The 24,229-nt window shown below is 37.3% G+C and overlaps 1 protein-coding gene across 3 annotated transcripts; it reads right to left on the reverse strand.

Moving 5' to 3' along the window:
• Nucleotides 1–5,431: 5,431 nt before the first annotated feature.
• Nucleotides 5,432–18,725, reverse strand: LOC115687076 (uncharacterized). Of its 3 annotated transcripts, XM_030612557.2 has the most exons (6): nt 17,329–18,724; nt 11,542–11,602; nt 11,343–11,458; nt 7,674–7,764; nt 6,343–6,390; nt 5,432–5,882 (listed from the first exon to the last, which is right to left on the reverse strand). In XM_030612557.2, the coding sequence occupies exons 1-6, from the start codon at nt 18,411–18,413 to the stop codon at nt 5,790–5,792; spliced, it is 1,494 nt and encodes a 497-aa protein (XP_030468417.1). In that variant the 5' UTR covers nt 18,414–18,724; the 3' UTR covers nt 5,432–5,789. The 3 variants fall into 3 exon arrangements, 2 of the variants coding, with proteins under 2 accessions (XP_030468417.1, XP_056166778.1); XM_056310803.1 differs by lacking the exon at nt 6,343–6,390 and having other exon boundaries at nt 17,329–18,725; XR_008816424.1 differs by lacking the exon at nt 5,432–5,882 and having other exon boundaries at nt 11,284–11,458; nt 17,329–18,725.
• Between the last annotated feature and the right edge of the window lie 5,504 nt (nt 18,726–24,229).

Below are 24,229 nucleotides of genomic sequence, written 5' to 3' on the forward strand. Positions count from 1 at the left end.
AATCGTCACTACCCGTTCCAGTACCGATAGTGGTAGCGGTAGTATCTCCGTCGTTAAAGAATTCGGATTCATTATTCCGATCTATCTCTTGTTGCCGGTATTGAGCCTTCGTCTAATCAGCAACACAAGCTTGCATCTCCACTGATTCTGGATATAATCTTGAACGATGTTCGTTCAAAATATTACCTCCAGATTGAATGCTTGTTCGACCGCAACTGTAGAACAAGGGGTTGAAAAAATCTATTTTGCAATAAGAGAAAGGATTGGGTATTGGCTTGCGTGCCTCTTCCACCAATCCAAAATAAAAAAATCTGTACCACCTTCGGCTTCAGTAAACTCAAATAAAATGGTTAGATAACTCTCTAATTCAGAAATATTTCCTATTACTCCCTTTTGTTTTTTTGTCTATGTAATAAAAGTTGGTACCCTCTACTAATTTTACTGTCTTGTCATTTTGTATCTCCGTAGATTGAGAAGATCTAATATCACCTAAATTATATTTAGTATAAAATTCATTATATAATTCTATTACTACGTTTTTAACCTCACGTACTATGGTTGTAACATTTGTCACATCATAATATAAACATTGATAATACGCACGCAAAAAATCATTTAAGCCATCCAATTTGCAACGCGGATCAAAAACACAAGCAACTAAATAAATCATGGGAATTTCACTATAATAATGAAGCCATTTCATTTTCATTGCAACTACAGTAGGTTGTAATTCAACATCATTTTCATATTCATCAAAAGTTCCGACAATATTAGTACACTCTACTAAAAATAAATGTGTAGTAGGATAATAAACACCAGACAAAGTATAAGTTGCATCATTAAAAACCTTTAAAAGATCTAAAATTTTTTGGCAAATATGCCACTCTTGTGGGTATAAATTAATCTCAGGTATATTATTAGAAATGAATGCACATAATAAATCTTTATATGCTAAAGATTCACTAAGCAAGTGGAAAGTAGAATTCCAACGAGTTGGAACATCTCTTGGAAATCTTTTTGGCTTTTTGCCATTATCTCTACAAAATCTACCCCATTCTTTCATTTTTTTGGGATGTTTCCATAAAAATTGAATCGCCGTTTTTATTGGTTGAAGAAAAATATCAAGAGTTTTCAAACCATCTTGTACACATAAATTTAAAACATGACAAGCACATCTAATGTGAAAAAATTTTCCACCAAAAGCGGGTTTACAAATATTTTCTAACTCGGCAATTGAAGCGGTATTTGCTGCGGCATTATCAAAACCAATTGAAAAAATTTTGTTAAGCAAATAATATTCTTCTAAAACTTGCCTAATTAGTCTATAAATATTATTTGCCGTATGATGATCATCGAAAACTCTAAATGCAATAACTCTTTTTTAAATAGTCCACTCGTCATCTATCCAATGACATGTTATGCCCATGTAAGAATGATTTTGCCAATGATCACTCCAAATATCACTACCTATATGCACGCATCCATTAAATTGCATAAAAAAGTTTTGTAAATCATTTTTTCCATTTTTGTAAAGATCTTTAATTACTCGTTTAGTTGTATTTCTAGAAACACGTTTTGCTTGTGGAGCACATGCTTTTTGTACAAATTCATTAAAACCAAATCTTTCTCCAAAATTAAATGCTAAATGCTCAACGGAAATAAATTTGCCTAATTCTTCCTTATAAGTTTTTTCATTAAAACGAAATAAAGGGGAAGTGTTAGGATTGACGTACCCAGAAATTTGTTGTTGCCCGATATCGATTCCCGTTTCAGTTGGATGTTTGCTCATAAGATGTCGTTTAAATGTTCCATATCCTTGTCCACCTGTATATTTATATATTTTTCCACAATATTTACAAATTATATCATACCTTTTTTGACCGATATCAAACCTTTCCATTTTCGTGAAGTGATTCCAAATGTCGGATGTAAATTCCCGTTCCGCTTCCTTTGTTGTAGATATTTCAGCAGGAGGATGAAAACTTTCTTGCGTCGGGACGCGCTCCACATCGTGAAAAATGTTGATTTCATCATCTTGAAAATCTGCATATTCACGAGGATCAAAAGAATGATGGGATTCCGTCGCGATATTCTTACCTTTGCCAGTTGGCACTCGACTTCCACTTGCCATTTTTCGAATGGATTGAGAGAATTGAGCGGATTAATTGGGAGAATTAAGAAAGAATTGCGTGGATTGAGAAAATTGAGAGAATTTCAGAGAATTTGAGAGAATTTATAGGAAAAAAATAGAAGAAAATTTAGAATTAAAAAAAATAAAACATAACCGTTGCAAAATTGCAACGGTTATGTGTTTTTTTTTTTTTATTATCAAAATGCCCGTTGGGGCGTAGCCGTTGCCCCAATGGGCTGCAAGCCTGCGGCGCAGCAGGGCCTGCACGTCTGCAGGCCCTGCTGCAAATAAATCTTTTTTTTTTTTTTTTTTGTTGTTGTTGGGCCGTCCGTTGGCCCGTTCTCCTGCGGGTGCAGGCTGCTGCAGCGTGGCCTGCACCGGCAGGCTTTTTTTTTTTTTTTTTTTTTTTTTTTGCAGAACCGGCCCGGAACCGGCGGTTCCGGGCCTGTTCAAGTTTTTCAGGAACCGGAACCGGGACCGTATGCCACGGGCCGGTTCCGGTTCCGAACCGCGGGCCCGGTCAACGGGCCGGGCCCGGGTTTGACCGGGCCGGTTCCGGTCCGGTTCCGGGCCAAAACCGGCCCGTGGCCACCTCTACTAACAAGTCATCAAACACTATAAAGTAATTTAAACGGGATCCAAGCCCATTATTCAAATCTAAAATTTAATTAGACTGGTTATGTGGTGTAGATGCATCGAAAATGCTATTTGAGTCCACCCGCTGCATCCCTTGCTCAAAGCCCTTTTCTTAACATTCAACGACACTGGCATCTGTTATCCTACACTACTACCTCTTCAGTGAAATTGTCCTTTTATTTTTTCTTTTTTCCAAAAGAGAAAATTGCTCTTATTACACAATATGTCGGTCCCTACGACACCACTTTGAACTCCCCCCTGTAGCTTGTTGGACTTGTAAGGTGTTTCATCGGTATCCAAACAGGACCACTGCGCTTGTGCCTCTAAGACTCCGTTTGTTTTGCGGAAAATATTACTTTTTTGGAAAATGTTTTCTAGAAAAATAGCATAATTTTCCGAGTGTTCGGCTGAAATATAAAAAAAATTTGAAAAATATTTTCCGTTATTTGGTATGGAAAATATTTTCGTTCTTGCAATACTTTTATAAATTTTTTAATTTATTTTTTAATTTTTGTTTTTCTTCTTTTTCCTTCTTCTTCTTCTCCGGCTGGTCGCCAGTGAGGCTCGAGCTCGCCAGATTCAAGCGAGGTTGAGCCTCGTCGGCCTGTGGCGAGGCTTCGCCTCACCTGATATTGGGCGAGCTCGGGCCTCGCTAGATTCGGAGAGCTCGGCCTCGCCGGCCTGTGGTGAGGCTCAAGCTCGCCTGCGGCTGGAGAAGAAGATAGAAAAGAGAAAGAAGAAGAAAAAAGAAAGAAAAAAATAAAAATAAAAATAAAAAGATAATTAAAAAATAAAAAATAGAATTTTAAAAATATATATAAACAATTATAATGAATGATGAAAGAAGGAGGGGGGAAATGTTATCCTCTTTTCAAAAAGTGGAAAATGGTATTTTGTCCATGAGAGAAAATGTTTTCCGCGGTTAGTTTATTTTTCGCCCCCCGAACACCGGAAATCCTGGGAAATATTTTCCGTGAAATGAATGGAGCCTAAATTATAAAAGAAAAATTATCTTATTTGTTCGTTCGATGAGGGCTTGACATTTTGCTCCAAGTTTAGACAGCTTACTAGTGAAACTGAACATTTCTCTCCCATGATTAGAAGCCAGCACAAAACACTTTTCAACCGCCATCTATTGGAGGCATTGAAATGGGCCGTGGGCTCAATTTTTGACTCAACATTTTTAAGCCTATGTTTATATATGGATTGTTAAACATTTAAAGGTCAAATGAAAATGGGTCCAAAATATTATAGTTCAATCACAGAATTATAATAAAGTATACGATCAATCAACATTCATCGAATTCGATAGAGTTAGAAGAAACAAGTTCAGTCCTTTTACTTTTATTTCTCGAACCATAAGATTTGTAGACTGGGATTCTAAAGCACATATATATAAAAACAATCCAACGGAAACAAGAATTTCTAGGAATGTTTGAAACATTTCATTTCTAAACAGGAAAGCCGTGTTCAAGTATTCTTCGATCGATTAAGCATTAATCAGTATATGATCTATGGGTCTGGTGTTTTATGTAAAATGGATTTATCTAACTTCACACGTTCTTGCCACCTTTGTTATTTATGAAGCTATCTGCTCCAAAGTTAAGCGAACCCATCACTTTCTCATTCCTCAGAGACATTGTCCACGTCGATTTTCCCTAATAATTTCTCTCTGATGCCAGGCAGAATCCAGGAAAACTTATCAATACATAAGCGTTCTCAATGGAAAATACGTACATAAATTTCAGAAAACTCTTGCTTCGTTCTCTGGTATTTGTAGCTTACAACATTACAAGTAGATAATTCACACTCCAGTCACCACCCATAAACAGAAGCTGCCGCCGGCCAACAAAGCGCCCGTGCAAATCCAGCAGAATGACACCAACACCACCTTGGATTGACCATTCCCACAACGGCAACCACCACCATCGTCACCAACCTCAAGAGGCTGGTGGATTCCCCACCATGATGCTACTGCCATTGAACTACCAAGCACAGTTGGCACCACCACCAGCAACCACCACCACTGACGGATAACGACCAGTGCTCTCAAAATACTCTACTTTTCCGGTACACTCAAAAGTACTTTCTATCCTGAATGAAGAAGGGAAAAAGTCGAGATGCAAATGTGCCAAGTACCGAAAAAAGATTTTTCTTGTTTAAAGTGCTTCCCAACGGAAATATCCCCGAATAGAAAGATCATTCCTCACAGGCTTTACATAAACTAAACAGCCCACAAAAGAAATGGGATATTTTCATTCGTGTAGCATCATGTTAGATGACATACGTAGTTCTTCCAAAGAATTGTTTGACCTGAATGCTATACATGAGACAAGGCCAGGCTAATGGTTTGGTGTCTCCCATTTAATCCTCGTACTAAAGACTGTATAGAAAATGTCTGCACCTACTATTGGAACTAGTCGCAAATCCATCCAAAATAGGAATAACGAAAGCTTAGCTAATATCTTTTATGTTCTCAGAGTTGACAAAAATTCACAGCAAATAACGATCCCCTGCTCATGCTCTTGTCCTGACTATTCAGGGAAATACCATTAAATTCAGAATCAGCATCTTCTAAGTTCTTCCGAATATTCAGTCTTGATGGTGCATCGGTGCTAAATCAAGTTGAAGAATACACCGGGATTAAGGAAATCAGTCGGTGACTAGAACTAGAACCATTTTGCTAAGGTTTACTATTCGCACACTGTAATCTACACGATACATTCTTACCTCCCCCAATGGGCAAAAGGCTACAGGTCACTATGGTTTATACAGAAATTTCTAGATAAAAATGATCAACTAAGGACCTATTTCACTAATAGTAGACTGATTGTATGGTCTTTCTACAGCTAACAAAAATGTTAAAAACCAATAGCTGAATGAGAATAGGGAGAAGGGACCAAAAACATGAAACTCAAAATTGGAATCAGCTATTTCTGCATAAAGAAATTTATGAGCTGAGGCTGGCATTACAGACACCTCACAGAATCATCAAGCACGTACATTGACATTCTTCGAGGGCTTATATGTTGGTCGCATTCTCTGAGGGTTCCTGAGAGACTTCACTCTTGGATAGGACAAACTTTTGTCTGCTAGCTGCAAGTCGCGGCCTCAGCTACATATAGAAGACAAAAATAGACAATGAATGCGTTTTCTGTGTACAATGTTCCGTATAACACTATTCAACATCTCTCTTCCAGTTTAAGCATAAAATCAGTCGCAATTTTTTTCTCATTTATCAACTGGCTGTTGCTTCTTTCTGAATTATGGACCAACCAAAAGTACACTGTCCTCTTATCACCTATACTTGTAGTCTGCTTGTGGATGTTTAGAAAAAAAAAAAAAAAACGCATATGTTTCTCATTTTACAGCACCCGACTCCCCCCAACCCCAATACACACACGCCAAGACATAAAGAAAAAAAAAAACAAATTATTGAAGCCTACAATACCAATTTAAAGGTTTTAGTTACTTTTATTGTTTGCACAGCCAAAATGGTTGCATTAGTATTATTTCACATCACATAACAAATGTATATGTGAAAACAATACCAAAGAGACAGAAACCGATAATACCATCTCAATATACTTTAGTTGCTTCAGAACTTGATCTGTCTCCAGCTCCTGAAGCAAAAGCATGAGAAAAGGAACCGTGTATGAGGGACTGATCTACAAAGCTCACAATTAGTTCTTTAAATAATGGTTAACAAATTTCCAATAGTGACAACCTAAAGAGGAGCATAGGATGGTAAGTAAAAGAAAAAGCTTTCCCCTGGCTAATGGATTCAATGATTTCTTTTGATTAGGGGATCTCCAGGGCTTTACTGTAGCATCTATATGGATAATGATTCAGATATAGATCTTGTTGGTGTGTAAATTGCATATCCAACCCTAGGACTTCGTTAAAATATTCTACGATTATTCCCGTTCAAGTATGAAGGCTTACAGAACAGGTCTCAGTAACCATAAAAACCCTGGAGAAGTATTCTGGGTTATGCTTGAGGTATAGTTGTTCATCCATCCTTCCATCCGTTAGCCAACCAAACTTATGTTCTAACATAAAATTTGGAACTTATGCTCTAACATAAAATTTGGAACTTATGCCTCTTCTTGAAGCATTCTAAGTTTCCTCTTGAATAATCACTCAGTGAATGCTTGAGGGCTTCATAAATGTGGCGTGAAAGCGTTGCATGTAATACTTGTCCTACATTAAATGACTGCATACAAAAGCTGATAAATTGGTCAAAGACTCAAAAGGACAACAACTGCTTAACTGACCTTGAGATTAAACATGTATCCACATCAAGAAAAATGAGCATATTCTATTATTAGGGAAAAAGAGAAACAACTTAGACTCTGGAGTTTAGCTTTCAACCGAATTGAAGCCTGAAATCTCAAATGATTCAAAATCTTTTGATGCAAGTTCGAACATTTTTGGAACCAATACTTACAACAGTTAAAACTCGTGCATGATTCAAAACCTTGGCTTTCTCCTTTTATTTATTTTCAGTTTATCTTAGCAGATTTTTTCTTTTGGTAGGTCTTGCTTCGTCTTGGACTATTCTCCTAATAGTTTCGGCGTGTTCATCCCCATAGTTTTCTTGCAGAATATTCTGAAAGCTGATTTCTCCTAAAGTTAAAGATTGGACAGTAAGTAAACACTTACTTACTTATTAATTTATCTTTTGCTTATACTGAGTTTTGAACTAAGCAAATGCCCCTGGAACCCAAACCAGCCTGTTGCAGATAGCCAATGAAGAACACACATCTCGTGCAGATAGGCCAGGCATCACAGCATAATGTGTTCCAACTAAAGCATTGACAAAGATATCTCATTCTAGACAGCAAATTTAAGGACAGAAATAATACTAGTATGAAAAAAAAGAATTAAAGATGACTAATGTTACCTGACGGACAGCACAATCAGAATGGCTTGGATCCCAGAAAACAGAACAGAAGCACTCCCACTTATCAGTTTGGACTTCAAAAAGAGGTGCTCTACAATATAATTAACTCATCTGTCAAATTATATTTGACTTTGTCGAGCCAATCAAAATAAAAAACATTCTCAAATAAATCATGCAGTAAGTAGACACTGGTTAAGTGATTATTGTGAAACTTGTCATTTTGTAAGATTTTAAGTACATGCTAGATATCACTATAAATGAGTGCAGTCACCAGACATCAAGGAAGTCACTACTAACGACATTGGGCCCAGTTCCAAAACCACGGCTAGTGGCAGATAAATTGATGCAGGAGGCTAATTTTCCCTTGACATAGTTATGGATTTTCTAATATTTAGGCAGTCTACGTAATAATATTAGTTTTAATAAGTGGTAACACGAGGCATGCCACTCCAAATGAAGTCAATGCTTATTCTGAAAGAGCTTAATGTCCAATCAAGGGATGAGATCAGATCAGTAACCCTAGTATAAATTTTCTGTAGAACAGTTCGTAATGCGATCTCATTCTAGGTTGTTGAAACCATGATACCAATTTTCTATTTCATCCAGCTTTACACAATTTTTTCATCCTTTTTTTGGGTTCATTTTGGCTTCTTATTGGGCCAACATCTTATGCTATCTTGTATATCTCCATCTTTGTCAAATGGTATCAGAAGCACAACAATTGTTATTTGAAAGAAACCAAGACAAAAAAACACTAAAACTGAGTAAACTATAGGCTTCAATAGAAAATTGATATTTTAGAAGTATAGAGATAAAAATCATTATTTAAAACAATATGCTGTAGTTATACAAGGTTACAAGAGTTAACTGGATCTGAACCCTTCATTAGAAATTATAACTTTTTTTAATGATCTGAATGTGACAAGATGAGAGATGAATTTGCGATATCAGATTAAGCCGAAGAGAAGGGTAGAGAGGAGCAGAGAAGGAGAAGAGGAATTCGAGAGAGAGTTATAAAGAGTGGAATTTGATTCTAACTCATTTCTCACTATGAAATCACATGTAGACACTGAACATATATATAAATATATTTATTAATTAATTATGTAATCTATTTATTAAAATATAAAGATCTCCCTCAGAATTGGACTCAACAACTAAACAAGTAATAAAGCTAGATACCATGATGATAGATGATTAATTCTAACAAACTAGTTTTCCTTCTACTGATACTTGTTATTGACACACTAGCTTGGTCCATGAATGCCTAAGCCCGAGTCTAAGCCCAACGAACCTTGTCAAGTTCCTTGGCCCACTCTTAGGATCAAGCCAATACCCCCACGACAAAATCTTCCATGTCTCCAAGGAAGAGCAAAAGGTGATATAGCGCCACCCGAGCTTCCTTGTCTTGAAAACACTTTGCGTAACTCCTTTCAAGTATTCCTTATACCATCCAAGACCCTTCAATCCTTCTTTCTATGGCTCACACTCACAATGGACAAACACATATTGCTCCATCATATTTCCAAATAACTTCCAAAAATCAGCCATATTGACAAATTCTGGTTTTTATATATGACAGAAGAATCCTCTAGAAACATGGACACGCATACTTTGTATACACCAGCTAGTACGCAAATCTGACAGCCACATTTTGTGTATTCAACATCCTTGTGCGAGACATGTTCATTAAGATGAGTTGGCTTTGTGTATTCATCAATCGTTAGACTAGGGAGTTGTTTGTAGCCATTTCCAAACATAATTCGTGGTCATTGAGTGAGCTTTAGTCTAAGCAAAGAACTCATCCACGAGCCTATCATTCTCTTTCTCCACTAGGTCACTCAAGTGCACTCTTATGCCCTGATCTCAGGCCTCAAATCAAATGGCTCATAGGCATTTTCCAACTTATGCACGAGACTCACAGATCAAATTGTCTAGATTATTACCACCTGGATCAAATATCCACATTCCCCTTTCCCTAACATGACTCTCCTGATATTTTCCCACTAATTTAAACCCAATTAACGTAGCATTCCCAGATTGTGGGCCACTTTCAGGAATTCAAACTATTTAGGTCAATTTCCAAACCCACCGCATTTTATGCACGTACCAGTCGAAGACTTTCGCGGGTGCACCTCAAGCTCACATCCGCTTTTCAGCCTTTTGCCAGAAAACCATTTTTCCATCACAACCCATGCACAATCAAGAAGAGTTCCTTGATAGTTAGAAAAAGCTACTGAATGGTTTACTCCCACAAGAATGATAGAAACGGATTTGTAAAACTTGAGTAATCATAAGGCATTACAATCATGAAGCTGCCTTGGATGTTGCTTTTTAATCCACATATCTATTGAAGCATGGAATGCCTCGATGGCATCTGGCAACTCCAGTTTGACAAATCCCTCCAAGTGCCCATGAACACTTTCCATTTGAGGGCCTCCTCTATCGACTGTCTCAATGGAATTTTTCTTTTCATTTTGTCGTACATCTAACATGCATTTAGATGCTCTTCGCTCACTTTTACCCCATCCACGGAATTATTTGCCTTGAAAATTGGGAAATCACACTTCACTGCAGCTGCTCCTTCGGGTGCAGTTAAATTGATAGCCATTGAGCTTTCGCAGTTGAGAACCAGCCTCAATTCAGGTACCAATCCTTTTCCTTCTTCCATTGAAGGCTTGGGTTCAATTAGATAATTCTCCTCTTGGTTGATACCATTTCAAGCCCTTGACAACTCCAATATTAGGTCAAGCTTCACCATGGTGTTGTAATGGAACTTCTCAAGCCTCTGCTCTGTTTCGTCCATGAAAGACATAAACTGCTGACCCACGTTTTCAAATAGATTCTCTAAGTATCTAAACTGGTCAGCGGCTTCCTATGGTCATCACAGGTTCAGAATAACTCCGATACCAATTTGTAATGATCCGAATGCGACAAGAGAGAGAGATGAATTTGCGATACAGATTAAGCAGAAGAGAAGGGTAGAGATAAAGAATAGAAGGAGAAGAGGAAATTCAAATGAGAGAGAGAGAGAGAGAGAGAGAGAGAGAGAGAGAGAGAGAGAGAGAGAGGGTTGTAGGAGAGGAATCTGATTGTATTCAGTCCTCAGTATGAAAATAACTTTAGACTCAACAGCTAAATACCATTATAATAGATGATTAATTGTAACAAATTAGAGACCCTATAACTGATTATTATTATTGACACACTAGCTTGGCCTACCGATGCCTACGCCAGACTCTGAGCCCAATGAGCCTCATCAAGGTTCCTTGGCCCAATCTTAGGATATGGACACTTTTCAAACTCTCTGCCACCCAACTTTATATCTCTCTCCTCTTCTAAGATGAACATCAAGCACCATCACTGGAATGATTTTGCAGTCTTCACAAGCTTGTCGTTACATTCCTTGTGGGGAAGAAATCTATTTGTATTCTTAAGGACTTTGTCTCGTAGGTGATCACATGCTCTTCACAGTTCTTGTAAAGGTATTGGTATCATAAGATTATAAGCCATAACAAACTCCAAATCGAACAATGGAAATACAAAGAATATATCCACACGCACACACAGAGGAAGAAGAGGTGGGGCGTTTGAGGTGAAATATAAGAACCCGTATGAAATGAATTGTAGAAGAATGGCATCATAATCTTGAAGAAAGACGAGGCTCACCTGCGCCACTTTCCACATATATTTCCATTAACACCTTCTGCATCATCGACTCTCTTCCGACATTGAAGCCAATTGCCAATGGAGCTAAGCCTAAAAGGCTTGCTTAATTTCAAATCCTTCATGAAGAAAAAAAGAACTTATCAACTGATATTGCCAACAGAGCCCCATGCAACAAGAATAAAGAAAAGTGGGGCCTTACTTGCTGATGGGCATACTCTGAAGGATCTATTACTGGTGGTTCCTCAACCATGCTGATGTCACTGCATAATATCCAAAAATCCATGCTTTTAGCAGCTATATAAACTTAAAAGCAAACTGAAGACAAATAGAGAGAATCCTCTATAGCATCGCATACAAAAGTCTAGAACACATGCCACTTAACTTAAAATACTGACAGGGTGACAAAAACAGTATTATCTTCACCAATATTGCCATCAGCATCAAACAGCAAATTATCTTAACCAAGGACATCAACTGGAGATGACAAATACACATCTACTGCAAGTTAGACTGAAAGTCAGTCAAGCACTGGTAGTAGCTTCAGTGTATTATCTTTTTACACAACCTGCCTTTTCAAACTAAGGTTGCCATATTACAATCATGTTACCCAGTCATAGACCGGGGTGAAGGTGCACGGTACAGGTTGAAAAATATCAACTGGCCCATACAAGCCAGTCAGGCAGACAAAAAACAGAAGAAGCAATTGAACATGAACCTATCCGCCAGGAGCAATTAAACCACAGGTCATGTCAATACCATAAAAAGTTTCTTTTTTTTACCCTAACGAATTTGACAAGTTTCTATGTTGTACTGTGGTGTTTTAAGGCTTTATTCGATCATAATTTATGTCAGTTATTTTAATAGTATCATCGACATTGAGATTATGAGAAAATATGAGATTCCTCTTGATTATCTGGTGGGCTTAACGAAATAATAGATACTAAAGACTGGATTAATGTCCACATCTTTTGAGCAGATGAGTCTGATATTCAAATTCCACATCGAGTGATCTGCACCCATGTGCATGTCGTGTTATGTCCAGACAGGTGCTTACGCATCACTACCAAGTCAGACCCCAGTCATTCCTCCACAAGGTCATTCCATAATTTCCATTAAGACAGATAATATGCATCAATAATCCCTCACTATACACCACAACATCGAAACATAGGATAAATCTCACGTACACGTTTGGGAAAAATAAGCCCCAAAAGAATCATGTATTCCATGTGCCGTCCTTTATGTAGCCTCAAGTACTACCTCCCCCACAAAATCTTTTTTTCCTGTAAATCAGCTTGTCACTTCATAGGCTATATTCAACTTTATCCTTTACTCACCTTTCATGGAAACCAAAAGTTGCCTTGATTCTAGTAAAGGAGAGATGGGAAATTGTTTAATTCGATGGGGTCCTCACAAATTAAGCTAGGTAAGGGAAATATCATGTCATGCTTATTGATGTTGGAGGCATAACTATGAAAATATCAGTGAATCATGAATGTCCTGAGGCAACAATGTACAAGGTGGAAAAGGCGACTTGGTCCTCCACCACTATTCCCTGTGAAATCCCAATTCATCGTACATATTTAAAAGAAAAATTCAAGGTCCTGGTCTTCCCAATCTTCTTGGACCTCCTCCCTGTTACAAACTACTCCCTGACCATAAGATTGCATTTTCTCACTAGATGAGATCTAATGGCAAAAAGGTGGAACCACTTTACCCTTTGCTATACCACTTCAACTTCTCCCCTGCTAAACATGTCTCTAACTTTGTCCATGTTGAATCTCCTATACTAGGCATAGCATACTCCTTGTGGCTAAGCTCATGTGATCGCCCTCCTACATAATTTTTCCTTAAAACTAGGGTGCATCACAAGACACTTTACACACTTACATTTCACCCATCCTAAAAATGACAAATTCTATCAATCTCTCCATCCTTTTGCAATATGGATCCAATACCAGACTGAAAGTTTTTTAGGGGCTTTCCAAAAGTGCGATGAGAGAATGCATTTTAGTAAAGTTTATTTGGTTATCTGCCACAGCCTTCACTACTGCTGCAAGGGCTCATCATTATCTTTGCAACATAATGACAACCTTCATTCCAGCCTCATAAACCTCATCATTCCAAAAAATTGTACTCGACGTGTTGCACTTATAAGAGGCAGCAGACATCTACTATTATATATGTATGTTAAGGCATCAGATATGAACTCTATCATCCTCGCTTTCATTAGTCTTAAAACCACATGGATCTCTCCCCTATACTCATTTGAGAATCAACCTATTCAAGCTGCCGTAAAAAACTAAATGTTAAGGTATTATCCCACATCTATTGACAACGGGTCCTAAATGCTCTTTATATACATGTGATTTCCCTCCATCTAATAGCTTAAGCTTTTGGGTTGGACTTTCTAACATGGTATCAGAGCCAATGCTATCCCTTTCGCGAATGTGCGTGGTAAAAATTCCAAGTGAATGTGAGTAGTCAAAATTTCACGTGCTGCTCGTAATCCGGCTTGCACGTGAGTGGGGGTGTTGAAGTATTATCCCACATCAATTGACAACGGGTTCTAAATCCTTTTTATATTCATGTGGTCTCCCTCCACCTAATAGCTTAAGCTTTTGGGTTGGACTTTCTAACACTAAAAAAAGAAGGTTAGAGGGTCACCTTGACATACACTACCGATACGGGGAAAGAAGACAGAAGCTTATCATACAGCAAGAGATGCAGTAAAAAAAACGAATATAATATAGTTTTCAATGTCTAATCTACCAACAGTTGCAGGAACTGGCCTTGATCCTGCTTCAGAGGCACTCAACAAGGCTGCCAAGGCTTGTATTGCAAGGACAAATGCATTCTCATAGAGCAAGTTAGTCTATGTCATTAGCAATCACCATCTTTGACCTACTAGCGCAAACATTTATTAAGGAAAGGACTTATGACAATGGGGCGGGGGACCTACTTGGTCAGGTATTAAAAACGATGGAATTTGGAAAAGTGATGTTAGTGGACATCGCAGTATATTTGAACAGCATCCTTTCACTTATAATTAATCGGCGTGCTAGAGGCTCTTTCAAATCTTCTAAAAGACTCGAGAAAGGGGATCCATTATCTCCCTCACTCTTCATTTTCATTACACACTCCTTGAATTCTTATTGCATAAATGAGGTTGATCTCTTCTGATAGAGTTTAAAGCAGATTGCAGTAGCATGAGATTTTCAATCTCCCCACTTTTGTCTGCAGAAGACACTGCCATCTTTGATAGTACATCCATCAAACAAGCAATTTGAGATTCATTCTTTTGTGTTCTAAAAGCAATCTCAGGATAGAAGTTAATCTATTAAAAAAGAGAGTATATCCGATAGGTTGAGAAAATTATACTTGAGAATTTTGAAAAAACTTTATCGGGATAGGAAAAGTTTGTACTTGTCAAATGTGTAATTAAAGAGTGCTTTGTTAAACTACAAACTTTGTAATCTACCCTGTTCGATACTTGGTTGCAGAAAGACGTGGAAGATCCAATGCACAATTCTATAGGTCAATTGACTCGAACTTGAGAAAGACAACAGGTATCTGAGTGTCAAACACAATATTTTAAAGCACTCAAAAAAATGGGAAAATTGATGAAGATCTCACCAATAGAGTACAAGCAGGATGGATGATGTAGAGAAGTCCATCTGGTGTTTTATGTGACTGTCCAATGCCACTTAAGCTTAATTAAAATTCCTATAAGGCAACAATTGAGGGTAAAGATGCTTTATGGATGGAGTGTCGGGCAGCTAAGCATCAACATGTGCATCAAATAAGTATAATTGGGATGAAAATGCTTCATCGCATATGCGGACACAAAAAAGTTAAGACTAGAAATGAATCCTATCAGAGGAAAAAAGATGTTTCTCCAACCAAGGACAAGATGAGAAAGCTCATTTAAGATGATTTAGTCATTATCTGGGGATGGAGATTTAAATTAGAAGCAAAAGAGAAGACCTAGAAGGATAGGGAAGGAGACAATAAAGAAAGATCTAGAGTATTTACCACTTACAAAATATTTAATACAAGTCAAAGTAATGGCACAATAATATTCATATGACTGACCCCACTTAATAGGATAAGCTTCTTGTTCTAGTTGTAAGTGCTCAAAACCTCATACTTTATTATTATTTTTTTGGTCAAACACCTCATACTTTATTTAATAAGGCACCTCTTGCAAAATTACCGTAGCATTTCTCGACCAAGCTTGACCATAGGAGATGGTCTATTCCAAAGTATTACAAAAGAGCCTAGTTAGATTTCCATGTTGAAGAGACCTTCGACGAGGGATTTGGAAATATACTAGAAAAAGGTGGAAGGATTTCTAAAATCATCCCGAAGGCGATTTTGCACTATCGAATGATAAACAACACTAAAACACCCCTTCCAAAGCTTTGTTCTAAGAACTTTCAGCTTAACCAGAAACAAATACCCTTAGTTCAATGATCAAGATTCACTTTTCCAATGAGTTCCTTAACTGTGGCTGATTCGAAGGCAAGTAACAAATCTCTCTCCCTCTCTTTCTCTCTCTCTCTCTCTTAAAAAAACATTCCAAGGTAGAGAAGGTAATTAATCTTATCATTTGCACATTTCGCATTCATGGTACTACAGAGGGTAATAATTCCTTATCTATGTGCTGATTGACATGACTTAATCTTCACACTGTACCATAGTTTCTTTTTATCCCGAAAGCTCCATGTGCATGAAACAGCACCCTCTTGGTGCTCGCTAAAGATTATACTCTTTTCCGTCAATTTATGCACAATATAGTACACCCTCTGGGCACATAGACTATTCAAGAACCCTCCAACAGTATTTTGATATAAAAGTACTCATGAAGTCAGCAATCCTGGGATCTATATTTATTTCCACAAGAGCAGCCATTACCGCATCAAGTTAGAATGGCTATCCGAAGAACATACTTCATTGGCCATGAATTTCAACTAGCAAAACAGGTAAATTAACCAAAAAGAAAAGAAGAATCCAATATTGCATACCAAATTAGAGAGATAACACTAATGAAAGATCCCAGACATAAATTAGCCATTTGGCCGATAGCCTAAATCAAAAACATTCATTGCCAATCCAATCACTTCATTTTGAAATAGTTTCTCAATTCATTTTCTCGTTAGTGCACATTTGCCACCACGGCCTCTAATTTCTAACAGCCCGCAAGGAGGTAAAAAACAGTTTTTCCAATGTGACCATGAACAACCCTTCTTTATGGAAGTTGAAAAGCTGATTAAGATGCAGGAAAAGGATGCAGTTGATAAATGTCAGCTTTTATGCAATGTGCATTTTCACTATATGGCTCTTGAAACTTGAGTTACTCCAAAACTTACTGTGAAGACAAAATGTCCGTAGAGGCGACTCAGCATGATGCTGGCACTATAGTGTCTAATCAAGTCAACATCAAACATGCCATATAGGCACTTCATTCAAATAATCTGTTTCACATGCTTCGAATTGGATCTTCAGAATGAGCAAAGATACTTGAACCCATGATAAAAAAGAGGACCAACTATTTGGTTTTCCATATTGGTTATATGACAACAAAACATGAAAATCAGACAGAAAATTTCACTATTGCTGAGTAATTTTAAAACCTATAGAGAATATCGTAAGATTGGACTCTAGCTACACAGATCATGGAGATGACTGCCCCCATATGGATGGAACATGCATGTCTCACAAGTACAAGCTCTCAGACTAGGAAACAATGAAATAATTTAATCATAGGCAACGTGAAGAAGGTTTCCTGCATTTAGGGTACTCCCAGGCACAGATTAAGTGAGAACAAGGCGGGCTGTGGCTTATAACTTAAAATTCTTCCAAGGAGGACGAAGTTCTAAAAAAAACAATCTCTATCATATATCTGCAATCTAAAACTTACACTGTTGCACTTGTAACTACTTTCATTCTAATGCTGGGTTTAAATGACAATAAAGAAACTTACTCTTTTTGAGGACCTCTCCATTCAGGAACATCAGCTTGGAAACCTTTGCCAACACGAACACTTGTCATATATGGCTCGTCATCTTCTAACATTAATGCTATTGGATTTGAATCGTCCACAGCAGATGCGCTTTTGCCTCTAGCAGTTTCAGTAATAGTTTTTGTTGGTTTCTTGGTAGCTGTCTGCTTGATTACAATGTGCTTCTTTCTCAAGCAAGAGGGACAAAACCAGTCATTCTGTGGAATCTTTTTTATACGAGGATAGCAGCAAGATAAGTGAAATGCTTCATCACAATTATCACATATTAGCATTTTCAGTGCTTCCCCATTGCGATCACAAGTTTTGCATGAGCGGGCATCGCTACAGTCCCTGCTGTCAAACACGGTATCTTCAGAGGCATGAGTTGGTGTTGAACAAGTTCTTTCGAGCAATCCATGGCTTCTAAGGATGGAGATGCAGATATCATTTTCCCTTAAGGGTACATCACTTCTTCCTTCCATAAGGGTTACACTAGAAGAGGAACATTCACAAGTCTCATCAGCTTCTGTTCTCAAGGAAGTTGAGGTAAGTTCTGTGTTTGATTTTGATGAACAACTGTCATTTACACTGTCAACATCAATTACTTTGTGCATTCTACCTATTGATGCTTCATCTAGACCACTTTCTACCAGGACCTTGTATTTACGAAAAGGTTCAGAATCTGATACATGGGGATGGCTATCAACCGCCAGGGATGGGACTGGTTCTCCAGCAGCAACAATTTCATGTTTGGACAAGCATCCTAATGAAGGCTCCTTTTCTGTGATTGAAGGACCAATAGAACAATTGGCAGAAGGAGAATTCCCTCTTCTTTTCATGTCCCCCGGCATCCGTTCATTGAAAATGCTGTCAGAACCCTGTCGTAGCTTTCTTCTCTTGTATACATGATCCGGCAAAGAAGTTCTAGAAATTGTACTTAGATTTGACATAAAAGCATCTCTCGATATACTTGAAGAGCATGAACCGTCAGCATGCCTTCTATTTTCCACAACTGGAACGGCTTCGCAACAGCCACTACGGGAATCTTCTTCACATTTTGGGCACATCTCTCAAGTTCCTGGCACCAGGTTTGAGCCGCACGTATGACAGGTTCAGAATAAAGCATACAAACTAATCGCTGAAGAAGGGCAATCCAACTTAATATTTCGCAACAGAACAGGCTGTGAGAAAATTGGTGCACATTGTTCTTCAATCCTCAAACCAAAGAATATACTAAACACCTTTATATTTCCGCTGTGCAGTTACAACACACAAGACGTAAGAATGAGGAATTCTCCAAATCAAAACTTGCAGCACGAAGCTTCCCGAATGCTTGCAGGAAAAGGGATACCTATTCAGCATGAATAACCCAACTTGAGAATCGCAATCCTATTTATTACGCTTAGGTTGCCATACATATAAGTTGTCATTATGGTAACTATGGATGCATATTACACAAACCCATTAGCGGATGAAACTCTAATGCGACGACAATGAACCAGGATAAAGAGACAAACAGATAAGAGGTTTCCATACAGAACTCTAAAATTTACATCAACACCTTAAAATGGGAGAACCCAGTTGTCATCTTGCAATGAACGCTTAAAAATTGATAGCACCCATGGAAACAAAATCAACTCGCGCAGCAGCCGTCATGCGAGTGTAATGGCGGCGCCCGTTACGCACCACGGGCGCTACACGCTTAGAAAGCACACAGCGCCACCGTACCTACTGCACCCATCATACCCGTTTGCCGTTACCGACGAGAACGAGAACATTTTCACCAAAATGATCAATTCAGGCGCAACTTTGAAACACTTTTCATCCGGATTCCTACTATGAAGCCCCCCAAACCACTCTGGAAATCAGACTTTAGAACAAAGCAACACGCAAACGCATCTCTCAAACTGCACATCCTAGTTCAATTCCAAGAAGGGCTTACCCCAAAAATTTGCGAAACGGAGGCAAAAGTCTCTGAATCCTCCAATCTCTTCAACCTTAGATTAGGATGGACGAAAGAGGATACTGCTGGATTCGTGTGGGGTTTGGGGGTCTGATATGCCCGCGACTCGGTGTTTTCAAAGTCGATTTCCGATTGAAAAAAGGGAATGGAATTAGGTATTGCATTCGATTTGGGGAGGGATCGTGCAAAACCTGTTCTCTAAAATCAGGGTTTGATGTCGCAATTGTCCTGTTTGCTTCGTGGGTCTATCAATTTTGCTGTCGAAATTTCAAAAAAAAAAAAAAAGAAAACATAAAAAGTCCTTGGGAAAATTTCAAATAAGAATATGAAGTGCCGTCGTTTTTTCAAATAAAGGCATTTAGTGAACCTTGTTCCAAATAAGGGCTCAAAGTGCCTTCAATTCAAATAAGGGCATGAAGTACACCTAATTTTAAATGAGAGCATGAAGCGGATCATGTTAATTTCAAAGAAGGCATGACCTCACCAGCTGGTCAATAGCATTTTCGTCCTTTGGTTTTATGAGCTTTTTCTTTCCTTCTTTATTTTTTCCTTTTTCTCTTTTTTCTTTTCTTTTCTTTGCTCAGGTGGCTGGTCTCGGTTGCAAACAATGGCCAGCCACTTACGATACCTGGAGAGGACCGGGTGAGGCCTCGCTTGGGCGACCCTTGCCGGCCATAGGCAAGGCCGGCCCTTGCCAGATCAGGTGAAGGGTCGCCTCGCCCGTGGCCAGTGAGGACCTAGGCGAGGCGACCCTTGCCAATGGCCAATGAGAGCTTGCAGGCTCTCATCCAGGATTTGATTTTCGGTGCTTTAGTTAACCTTAACACCACATAAGACGCCACATAATAGAAATAGAAAATTGAAAAAAATCACATAAGTATTTTTCTTGAGTCAAATTAGATGGAGTTAGAGGAAGGACTTGATTTTTTTAATTTAGGTTAAAATATCCAAAAATTTTTCCATAAAAAAAGACAAAATCAAACAAGAAAAAAAAGGGTAAAACTTATAAAAAAAACATACAAGAAAAAAGAAAAAACCCAGGCCCTCCGCTAGCGGGGTATCGGTGATGGCCGACGGGGTTGGGTGGCCCCAGCCTGTTTATTTTTTCCTTTTTAATTTTTTTAGCTTTTTTAATTTTTAATCTAATTTAGCTTAAATTTAGGTTAAAATTGTCTTTGGAAGAAAATGCCCTTGACTGACCGGAATATTTAGCCGGCCGGCGAGGTAAGACCCTTATTTGAAATTGCCATAACTATTTTAAGCCCTTATTTGAAATTACCATAGTCACTTCAGATATTTGGTGTTATAGTGGGCATATTTTAGAACTTTTGATGGCATCAATACATTCTCTTCTAAATTTCAATGTGGTCCCCATAAAGTGTTGTGATGGGCAAAGCGAAATCCCCACCAATTTAGAATGGAAAAATGACACAAGTAGTTATTGAATTTTAATTCAATGTGTAATGTTGTCCATAGACTTTTAATTTGTTCAATGTGATCTTTAAACAATTGGTAAATGTTCAATCTTATCCTAGGCTATCTAAAAATGTTTAATATCGTCCTTATGTTAATTCAAATTAACGAAATTTGTTGACGTGGCTTGAAATCCATTCAATTTAAATGGTGGGCAACAAAAAGGAAAGTCACACTTAGATTATCCAATTCATCTCAAATTATGATATAATAATTCACGTCATTAGATAATCATCGACATGTTAACGCTCTAGTTTTCATTTTCCTTTTTTAAAACAGATGGATGAAAAGATGGACATGTTGACTCATCATTTTTAAAAGTATGACTCATTAAATAATAACACACGTCATCAAATAATGTCCGATTTATCGTTTGAGCAAATGAGAGGACTATATTAAACATTTACAAATAATTCATGGACCACATTGAACAAATTAAAAATTCAGGGATGACGTTATATATTCAATTAAAGTTTAGAGATCATTAGTGTCATTTTCTTATATAGAAATTCGTTTTAGGATACAGGCTAAGGGCGGTACTGTATTGCATGGGTTTTTCAATGCTCCCATGTGGGCTGTGTTACTGATTCTTGTAGTTTTATTAGAGTGAAGCATGTTAACACCGCTGAATCAAAGCAAATGAAAAGCTACTGGAACTGTTCATGCCTGCTTTGAAGTGAGTTTCTTAACAAGTTAGTACTTTTCAGTCAAAGTTACTGTCAGTTGATTTTATAAAAATTACTTGATGAGTTGGGAAATACTAAACATCATGGAACTTCACCAATCACTACAAATTACTTTTAGTAGTAAAGTGACACCACTTATCCTAATCATTAACTTTTTCGTACAGAGAAAATCACTAAAACATATGGAAAACTCACTTCATATGATGTATAAATATTCATTTTTCTATGAGAAAAATTACCGAGAGTTTTTTTAAGGTTACTAAAAAGGTTAAACAAATTATAAGTCACAATTGGAGATAATTTATTACTGTCATAGTTGAGAAAATTTACCGAGAATGTGGAAAACTCACTCCGCAATGCATATTGAAATTTATATTTTTATATGAAAAGTTACAGCAAATATACGAAAAGTCAATAGTTATTTCGTGATATTTTTTCCTTTGAAAATTTACGAAAAATATGGAAAAGTTACAGCTAGCTGATAAAATTGAACTTACTTTTCTAAAGGAAAAATCGTACTAAGAACCACGGTAAAAAATTATTCTGTATAATAATAACCACGTCTAAAAATTCTTGACTGATTTATAATTATTTTAAAGTTACTTTTTACTTTGAAGAGTTATCGTAAATGTGGAAAAATTAACTAAGAGGAGAGAAATTAATTTCCTAATAGTCTGCTACAAGAAATAAAAACTCACTTTGTATACTAAATAGAAACTAATTAGAAACTGAAAACCCTATTCTCTCGGCAATCCTCTCTCTCCCAAAAAAATCCTCCCTCCAGGAATATTCACCTGCAGGCTCTCAGTTTCAATATCTGAAGCTTAGAGAACCTGCTTTGCCATGCTTTTCTTTTGTAGGCTTTGATTTTCTATTTTTTTTCTTTCCCATCTAATTTGGGAGTTTTTTTTTTCAACTCGTTTGGCATCTTCTTTCGCTCGTTATCGTTGCTTTTTTTTTTTCGCTTGTCATGGTGAATAAATCTACTTGCAGCTGAAAATTTTATGAGGATGTTGTCACCAATTTAGACGGCAGGGTGCCTGGGACGTGGCTTTATGACTAGTCCGAGATTCGGCAAAAACTCTTCTCCCAATTTAGGTGTAGATCTAAATCTAGTAGCTTTTCTCTCTCGATTTAAATCTAGATTTTGGAGTTTTATAGAGATGTTTGATCTGTAGTGGTTCGACATGTTGTCGTTGTTGTCGCCATATGACGATAGTATCAAGGACGCCGAAACTAGGTGCGCACTCCAAACCGTAGTTTCTGGTGGGGAAGATCTCGACGTGTTCCCATCATCACTGACGATTTCAATGATTGGCCATTGATTGTTTTTTGATACTCTGACAGGTCTAATTTTTTGGGATGAGAGTACGCTTATTATTGCAAGCTGTACTCTTTTGTTTTTTATGGGTTTTATTTTGTTTTGCAGCTCTTTTGGGCTTCGTTTTGCTTGGAGGCTTCATATGTTCATCTCATGTTTGATTATGACGAATGAATGAAATTTTCTTTTGACCACAAAAAAAATACTAAATAGAAACTTACTTTTCTAATTGTAAAGTTGTTTACACATTCTAAGGTTACTAACGAACTTCTGATTTTGAGCAAACAAAAAAAAAACTTCTGATAGGATTTAACTTACTTTTTAATTTTGGCACCTTCAATATAAAAAACAGCTAATTATAAAAATTTGTATAATAGAGAGAATTTATACACGATTAAAAATAAAAACACCTAACAAATTATAGTCGGGTAGAAATACGACAGCTTTTTACTTCTTTCATAGATTTCCATTAGTCAATTAATAAATTAACATGTCAACTATCACTTCTATACGAAAAATTTGATGATATCATCTCAAATACATAAAAACAAACATAAAATTCTTGTACTTTACACTATATAGCACGTAATATTATCAAAGTTATTATTATAAACTCATGATAGCAAAATTTCCAAATTATATTATACTAACGCCGAACTTCTTATGTACATAAAAAGATAAAAGCTATAAATATCCACCGTAAGTGGGCTATAAATATCCACCGCAAGTGCTGTAAAGTCTCTCACGAATCACGATTACCCATGTTGTGATAATCTTTAGATATTTTAATTAATGAAAGTTGTCATTTAATTTCATGTTCACTCGTTCCCTGCAAATTCACTATCCACTTTAAATTTTCAGAATTCGGTTTTCATTTCTTTCCAATTCCAAAAGCCAAGTAAGAATCATGTCCTAAATCAACGCAAAACCCCTTTTTTTTTTTTTCAGAAGAATCAAAATCAACCTTTTTGGTGAAAGGCTCACTCTCTGGATGAACATTTTTTTGGCACGCTTGGTGGAACCTTTTGCTATGTGATTTAAGGATTTTTGCCATGGCGAAAACCATAAATCAACAATAATTGACGATGCCAATGGCAACAATCTATAGCAGCAAAATGGCAATAAAAGAATTGTGCATTCCAAGTCTCTAGCAAAAGAGAACCAAGGAGGAAATGCTGACATCCCAAGACGCCTCACGGAGGAGCAAATGAGACTAACATGGTGTCAATCATAAGGAGGTTGTTCGAGAGATAACAAAACAACATGGCTAACTATATAGTCAGCAACATGTCCGATGTAATCAGACCAATGGTTGTCAATGTGATGCAGGAGCATTCGATACTATGGAACATTCCTTAAGTTCCGACTTGATACAATCGATGAGCCCAGCGCTATAGATGATCATTCGGGCCAAAGTCGATTTTGGTTATAATTTGCTTC

This window comes from Syzygium oleosum, unplaced genomic scaffold (genome assembly GCF_021117445.2).
Source record: "Syzygium oleosum isolate NSW1041296 unplaced genomic scaffold, Sole_v2.1 Sole_v2.04, whole genome shotgun sequence".
Lineage (NCBI taxonomy): Eukaryota > Viridiplantae > Streptophyta > Magnoliopsida > Myrtales > Myrtaceae > Syzygium > Syzygium oleosum.